Source organism: Mastomys coucha, unplaced genomic scaffold (assembly GCF_008632895.1).
Source record: "Mastomys coucha isolate ucsf_1 unplaced genomic scaffold, UCSF_Mcou_1 pScaffold21, whole genome shotgun sequence".
NCBI lineage: Eukaryota > Metazoa > Chordata > Mammalia > Rodentia > Muridae > Mastomys > Mastomys coucha.
Window position 1 is genome coordinate 18,622,002 of NW_022196904.1, and position 8,248 is coordinate 18,630,249.

Below are 8,248 nucleotides of genomic sequence, written 5' to 3' on the forward strand. Positions count from 1 at the left end.
TTCAGAACAGCTTACATATTTTAAAAGTATTTATATACCCAAAAGAAATGTAGACAATTAAATTGGGCAGGGATTTGTAAGAGAACAAGAAAGAGTGAGACTGAATGCTTTGCTTGATGTTTGTAACTCTTGTATCAAGTTAACACAGTAAGAGACAAGATTTTAAGCTTTACTAAGTATAAAACAAACAAACAAAAACACTTTATATAGTTATATTCATTTAAGAAAATATTAGTAGTGATGTATTATTTTGAAATATACAGGTAATACGTTTGGAGTTATTTAAAATTTATATTGAGAAAAACATATGTATTTTCAGTATTTCTGTAGATAAGCATCTACATAAGACTGTTAAATTGATTGTTGTTTTATATCAAACAACTTTTATAATACTCATTTTTATTGTTATAATATTTTATAAATTTTAAAGAATATGACAAAAAAGATATTGTAGGTATTGAAGGGGGGTCTCTGGGAGGAGTTGAGGTACAAAAGGAAAACAAGGATGTGATTTAATTCTATTTACTTAAAATATGTTTTTTAAATGTTAACAAATTCAGATAAATTGAAATCATGTAACTTTTCTCATTATAATGCACTAAAACTTAAAAAAATCTTTAAAAAAGCTATATGAAGCTTTAAAAAATTAAAGGCATTTAAGGTATATTAAAGCAAGTTATAAAAATATAAGGAATGAATTAAGGTATATAAAAGGGGGAATATTTCATATTCACCCCAATGCTATTATTATACTAAGATCTCAAAAGTTCAGAGTTTAAACATTGATCGATGAAATTTTAATAAGCTAATGGAGCACTGGCTATTTACAATTTAATCACTAGCTCAAGGTTTTAAATTGCCTTTGGTTGTCTTCTGAATATAGACTTAAAGGTTCTTCTCACTATGTTAGAAACACCTCAGCTCAATTTGTATTTCTAACCCTCTGGCCAAAAAAAAAAAAAAAAATGGTTTTATGACTTTTAACTGAAACCTATAGATTTCCTAGGTCTCAAAGACATGAGTCTATTCATACTGTCTTACAGACACCTGTTAACTACCACTTATTTATTTAGATAAAATATAGATTTCAATACAATGGCAGGCAATAATACACAACCTTTTATAAACTAAAGTTCAAATAAGCTTCAGGGAATTGGAAAAAAAATCATAAGACTTGTGACCCACCTGCCACAGATCAAATGGACTCCAGATACGTAAACCTGCTTGTTCTTGAAAATGAGATTTTTCCTTGTTCTTGAGATTCTTCACCTTCTCCAACTACTACAAATTTTAATTTTTGTCCCTAGTCTGTATTTGCCTCAACAAATTTTCACCTGGCTGACAGATTCCATCCAAGCATGAGCTATGAAGCTGCTGACCTCTGAGGTGGGTGAAAACTGATGTAAATCAGTCTTTCAGATGGGTCACTTAATCCTCTGCTTCTGATAAATGCCCTACTGCCTAGCATTTCAGCCTCCCTGGGCCCCGTGGACAACGTCCTAAAGTCAGCAGGAAGCAGTTACAGAAGAAAATTATGGTGTCCATTGTCCCACCTTACAGCTGAGATGCTAAGTCTAAAAGGTCCACATTTTGACACTAGAGTTATGGTCCTTAGGTCCCAATATGCCCTCTGGCCAGTGATTCAGACCTTGGGCAAAGGGGAATGGAGATGTTCAATGAGAGGTCCAAAAATCTTGGGAATAAAAATTTCCAATTCCCCGGGAAGCAAACTGAGCTTCTCAGAGGAGGTCAGTGACAATAAGCTGTTGATCAGTGATGACCCTGACTTAGGGATGATATGTCTGGGCTGGAGTCAGCTCCTATGATACCTGGACAGAGGAAATAACAAGGCCAAACTTGTCAGAAATAAGCTGGTCTCTGAAACTCTTCAGGGTCTCCCCAAATATAATGAAACTAACTTAGCAACCAATCAGAATTGTACTAATATCACTGCTTTGCCCCCTACCAATCAATTGGAGGTTACCTAATCCTTCCTTCTGGAAAAATTCCCCTGCACAAAAGGGGTTTATGAGCACCTACACTCAACATCATTTTGATGAATGGTTGACTCCTCCCCACACAAAATTTTTGCAAAATAAATGTTCTTTGCCACTGCATACTGTTCAAGTATGGGATCTTCCTTCAGCGATCCTTGGACCCTAAAACATAGAACTGACAGCCACAGTGCTGAGATGTGTGACATATCAGGAAGAGCGAATCTGGAGATGCACAAGTATCCATGTGCATCCATACATCCTCCTTAGGGGATTAATGTTTTCACTACTGTGATGGAAACCAGAGGAAAGCAGGTGAATGGAGGGAAGATTCCCTGGTGGGATAAAGGCTGATTGCGGTAGGGGGTGTGGCACCAGGTGTGTGTGGGGAGGGGCATGAAGCCAAGACACTGTCATTGGATCCACAATGGAGAGATTGGAATGGTGGTTCCCAGGCATGAGATGGTGCCTGCCCACACTCAGGGTGGGTTGTCTCCACTCAGTTAATATTCTCTTGAAACACACTCAGCAGTCACAGCCCCAAACGTGTGCTGCATTAATGCCCTGGTGTCTCTCATTTTTCATATGTTGCAAAAAGACAATACTGCCATACTAATTGACCACTCTCTGTCCATATAAATGTTGGAGTCTTCCATAGAGAAGACATTGAAAGAGACCTTCCTCAGAGTGGGGATTCCATCCCAGACCAGGGATTAGGCACAAACCACACCCAAACACCCATTTGCACAGAGATCCTTTTGTTTTTAAAGACGTATTTATTATATGTAAGTACACTGTAGCTGTCTTCAGACACTCAAGAAGAGGGCTTCAGATCTTATTACGGATGATTGTGAACCACCATGTGGTTGCTGGGATTCGAACTCAGGACCTTTGGAAAAGCAGTCAGTGCTCTTAACTGCTGAGGCATCTTTCCAGACCCTGTACAGATATCCTTTCTTGAGCAGGGAAGATAAATGAAAATGGTTGCTATGTGACTTAGGCAGAAAAGTAGCAGCAAATGACATTGAGGTATAATTTTTTTGTATGCTGTTTTATTATATACTATGGCAAGTTTAAAATATTTAAACCTTGTGAAACAGAAATCCATGAAAATTCAGAGAGGTAGACGTTAAGGACTGACAAGGAGAGGGCTGTGTATTATGACATGTGTAAAAGAGAAGCTTTTGTCTAGTCCAAACACGGTTCTCTTAGTCATTCGTTCATGAAAACTGCTTTGAGGAACCTTAAGCTATATGACTACAGAAAGGAGCAGACTTTCTGGGGTCTGAGGGGTTTGTACTTGAAGACACTCTAGCCAGCAGAGGGTCATGATGAGCATTCTGCAAACAGATGTGTTTCAAATCTGCAGCTGCCTGGGAAACCTACACGGGGTTGAGCCCAGTCTCCAGCCGGAGCTGCTGAACCCCCTTCTTCATGGCAGTGATGCTAGAAGAACCCAACCTGGGTGCTGGGGAGAGCCATGCTGACTTGTCAGTCCAAGTGATGGGGTATAATTTTTAAGGAGAGAAGAGAGGGTGATCTGTGTTAGCATGGGGTAGGACATAGGAGGATATTTGTCCCAGAGGCACAGAGTGTAGGGTAAGGGACAGAGACAGGAGATGGAGGAAGAGGAAAAGGGGTATTTGTCCCAGAGGACCAAGGACTGCCTTTGGATAGAGAGGAGACAGAGCTGGCAAATAGGAAAATGACAGTTCATACAGCTAAAAGGGGAAACCCCATGTTAGGATGAGGTGTTTAATTTTAATTGGACATGTTAGGTTAGCCACAGGGGCTTTTGAGTGCTGGATTTCAATAATTGGATATCTGGATGTTGGTAGTCAGCCTCAGGAGGAGGAAGTAGAGAAATAAGGGACTAGACTTCGGCAGCTTGCTTGTCTGTCTGATTTTGCTTTTTTTGTTTTATGTTTTTTAGCAAGGCAGAGGGAATCAGAGGAGCAAGGCCTGCCAGAGCCACATTAGCCATGTTCTTCACTCCAGATCCGGCAAGATTGGCTTCAGACTTACTCTCCCATGAGCCATTGCCCCACTTCTTCACTTCTTTATTTCTTCTCTTAATTGCTTCTTAGCTTCTTTTGATGGAAGAGTCATAGAACTTTAATTTTTTCAGATCTTACTTTTAATGATAGTTCTTAAACTCTTTAACCTCCCTTGTAGCACAACACCCACCAAAGAAAGGATACTGGGGAAGTGGACCTGTTTAGAAAGGCTCTTTGAAGCAACTCCTATCTGTGTTGTCTGGAAATCAACAGTTCAGCTCACAGGTTAGCAGGCAGCAGCAGCACCTCAATCCACCCGAAAACACCTCATGGACCTGCAGTCCAGTCAGAATAGCAAACACAATCAGCAGTGGTCACATGACCTAACAGAGACAGCCAGGCCTCAACCTCTCTGCTCGGCTTGGGTCAGCAGGAGGGACCAGGAGGAACACCAGGAGAAGGCTGTGCCTCTTTCTGGGAAGCAAAGATCAGCAAAGGATCGAGACCTACAAGCATTGCACAGCTAGCTCTATAAGCAAGCCTAGGTCTCTCTCTGTCACTCCACAGAGTCCTATTTATACCCTCCAAACATCACTTGTCCCCCCACGCGCCTTTCCTCAGCACGTGTCTTGTCTCAGCAAAACATCATCCAACAAACGGACTCTCCAAAGAATCCTTAAAGTTTCCACTTCAGAGTCACACCAAGTAGCAAATCTCATAAGAAGAGATTTATTGGAGGGTCAGGGTATGGAGAGGAGAACCAAGGATGGCCGCCTCTGCTTTTCTGGAAGTGGACAGCAGGGAACTGAACAAATGGCAAGGCTTGTATAGAATTTTTAGGGGGTGGAGCTTTTGTTTGTTTATTTGTTTTTGTTTTTTTTCGAGACAGGGTTTCTCTGTGTAGCCCTGGCTGTCCTGGAACTCACTCTGTAGACTAGGCTGGCCTCGAACTCAGAATCCACCTGCCTCTGCCTTCCAAGTGCTGGGATTAAAGGCATGTGCAAGCACTGTCCTGCAAGGGAGTAGAGTTTTCTAAATCTCTCTGAAGAGCAGAGATTTCCAAAGTGAGGATGGGTTGGATTTCAAGTCCTGAGTTTAGGGAGTTCAGGGATTAGTAGCTTTTTTTTTCACCCCCTTGTCCCTGCAGCAGGCCCATGGATTGGGATGCAGAGACCTTTGCAGCGACAGCTGGCTTTGGCTGAAGCATCATCACTGCTGTGGTGCTTGGGTAGGCTGGAGAGGAGGTGTTGCTACCGTGGGAGAGCATTTTAGGGACAGCTCCTGTGGTGGTATATCTCAAAGACCATAGGCTGAAGCAGAAAAGAAGGTGCTAGCATCGCGGACAGCTCCTGTTTTTATACCTCAGGATAGTCAGCTGCAGGCACAGGAGGTGTTGCTGTTTTGACAGGCGAAGCCATTTTGACAGCTCTAGCTGCAAGCTGCTCAAGAACTACACGAGTGAAGTGCCTTGTAGGAACTCAGGAACACTTCGTAAGGAAACTACTTTGTATATAATAAATATATTATTAGTTTTTAACAAAAGATCTGAGAGCCAGCAAGGTGATTCAGGGTGTAAAAGGCATCTGCTGCCAAACCTGACATCCTGAATTAGATTCCTGGGATCGAAACGGTAGAGGGACAAAACTCACTGCCCAAATTGTCTTCTGTCATGTGCAACTTGACACATGCGCGTCAAAACACAAGCACACTAAATTAAATGTAATAAAAGAATTGACACCTATGTCCAATCTGAATGGTCATCTTCCCGGGACTGAAGAGGGTAAATATCTGTGCCGTCACCGGCTCCCTGCTCATATGTACAATTTAGAAGCATCTCCAGTGACAGGGCAAAGCGCATTCCTCACAGAGCCCTCCTAGATACCACGTGATCCCTGCGATTGGAGGATGGTCTTTGCAGCAACTGCCAGTGATCGTTGCCGAACACGCACTTTCTACGCATGCGTGGTTTCTGAGGTCGCCAGTTATTGACTTTACTAAGGACCAATGAGATGCAGTGGTTCTCCAGGCTTATCCAATCAAGGCGTGAGATGAACACTCATTAACCAATGGGACATCGAGGATCTTGCCTGACCGAAGTGACCGCGGGCAGGCCGGAATTGCGCATGCGCGGAGAGGTTCTGACGGTAGAGCCTAACTGTAAGCGCCTTCGAAGGCAGAGATTCTGGTGAGCATGTTCTGAAGCCAGAAAGAATTTTGCCGCTTAAAAGAAAATGTAGCAGTGAGAGACCAAATCCCCTAGCCCCGAAGAAAGAAGCCAGTGAGGAGGAACAGGGCAAAGGAGGTTGATGGGGCCTATGGGGGTGGAGGGTGTCCTGAGTTTGAGAGAGGAGGGCCTGGGTATGGACGCCAGAGTTTGATGAAGGGAAAGCAGGTACTGAAGTCTTGGTTTTGAGGGAGAACTCGGAACTGGCCCTCTCATCTGAGGGAGGAGGGCTTTACTTTTACTAGGTTTCTTCCGTGGGTCTTTGAAGAGTGCTCAGTTTAGACATTGTATCTAAGGGAAGCATCTGGGGTCTGCCCATCCATGAATGAAGGGGAGCCTGGGGTTTGTGCCCCTTCATGGCATGATGCAGAGGATTGTACTGAGGCCTGAAGAAGGAATCTGGGCCACTAGAATCCTGGGTCCTGGGGAGTTGGGGCTGTGAGAATGGAACCTAAAAGTCACATTCCTAGGAAAGACAAACCTTCAGAATTCGAGTTCTGTTGGAGCTGGGTCCTGAGGACTGAGAAGCTGAGGCCTTGAAAAGGTTCTGCTTGGGTTCTAAAGTTCTGATGGTCAAAGCAGTGGGCTCCTGGGCTGTTATGCATTTAGACCCTGAAGGAACACAGTCACTCGAATACTGGTCTTAGGGAACCCAGAGCTGAGACTGAGATGTGCAGCCAGAGAACCCGAGGCACAGCAAGCCTGGTGGAATGTCCAAGGACTTCAGGACAGACTGGCTTCTCATTCTTAGGTTCCCTAGAACTGTCCCTGTCTAGAAAACAAGGATTAACCCCTCTCTGTCTGGTTGAATTGACTCCTGTAGTTTATCAGTTCCCAGGTCCTGATCAGCTCTTCCCAGCCTCAGAGAAGCCATGAGAGCCTGCCACATACAGTATGTCCTGCTCCTCTCTCTGCTGGGCTTCTTCCCCTGCTCAGGTGAGGATGTAGAAGAGCAACTGGCAATCATCATTGAGTGTCAGAGTGCTCTACATTTCATTCAGTGTCTCTTAATGGATTGGAGGAGAAAAAAATGCAGACATGGGAGGAGGAAACCATGTATGTGCAAAGGCCTGAGAAGAACCTTGTGTCTGGACACACCTAGCTCTCCTGCCCACTGTTGGAGACCAGCACCCTGCCCACATTTTCAGGCAGGAAATCAAAGATTGTGTCCCTTGTTCCATCATCAATATTGGGTGCCCACCGTATTGCCCCCTGTGCTCCTCATCTCCTTGCCTTCCCCTGAGAAGTCCTGTCACACTAGAATGTGCCTCATCCTCCTTTTCTTCCCAGACCCTATGTGATGCCCCCTCACCTGTGGGACTGTATCGGGGGCATAGGGACAAAGAGGGATGTATACATGAAGACAGGAAATGCTGAGCCACACGTGAGCCTGGGCACCATTCTAAGAACCCAGAGTGTTTAGATGTATCTTTATCACTTTTAATTATGTAAAGGGGTATGTGTCTGTCTGTCTGTCTCTGCCTGCAGGAGGGTATGTATATGCTCATATGTTCTGGGGTCAAACTCAGCACTTGGAAGAGTAGTGAGTATTTTCACCACTGAGACATTGCTTCAGCTCTTGAAGATGAGAATTTTGCTCTGGGGGAGATGTGGCCCTACCAGAAATTTCTACCTTCTCAGGGCCTCTCAGAGGCCTGACATGAATACCTAACCATTTATGAAGACCCATGGGTGCTGGGGGGGTAACTACAGTGGGGGAGAAGTGAAGGGAGATCAGAGAGACCCATGACAGGTTGAGAAAGGCTTTGTGTCATCTTTACTGGCTGAAGCATTAGAGGTGGGAACTGTGCTCAGGATCTGCAGAAACTGTGCAGAGTAAGTCACAGGGTTTCCTGGGGACGGCAACGTGGGCTGCAGAGAAAGAATGAATGAGAATGGGGGCAGAGCTGCAGCTGGAGCAACTGGGGGAAAGGAGCCACCTTTGAGCAAGATGGGGAGGATGTAGGTGGGGTGGAGCAGAGAGAGTGCAGGTCTGCTTTGCAGGAGGAGGGCGGCTCAGAAACAAGTAAAAG

At 44.2% G+C, this 8,248-nt stretch overlaps 2 protein-coding genes and 1 pseudogene across 3 annotated transcripts in view; 1 reads left to right on the top strand and 2 right to left on the bottom strand.

Moving 5' to 3' along the window:
- Positions 1-8,248, bottom strand: part of LOC116101817 (CD177 antigen-like) — a 56,987-nt gene that overhangs the window by 31,982 nt on the left and 16,757 nt on the right. The gene's annotated exons all lie outside the window — the stretch shown is intronic.
- LOC116100308 lies at positions 3,252-6,116 on the bottom strand (annotated as a pseudogene).
- The window catches only part of LOC116101815 (CD177 antigen-like), a 5,701-nt gene continuing 3,529 nt past the window's right edge, over positions 6,077-8,248 (top strand). The window contains exons 1-2 of the mRNA XM_031385676.1: positions 6,077-6,176; positions 7,047-7,151. Coding sequence (XP_031241536.1) covers positions 7,088-7,151 — 64 coding nt within the window. The 5' untranslated portion in view covers positions 6,077-6,176; positions 7,047-7,087. The remainder of the gene's footprint in view (positions 6,177-7,046; positions 7,152-8,248) is intronic.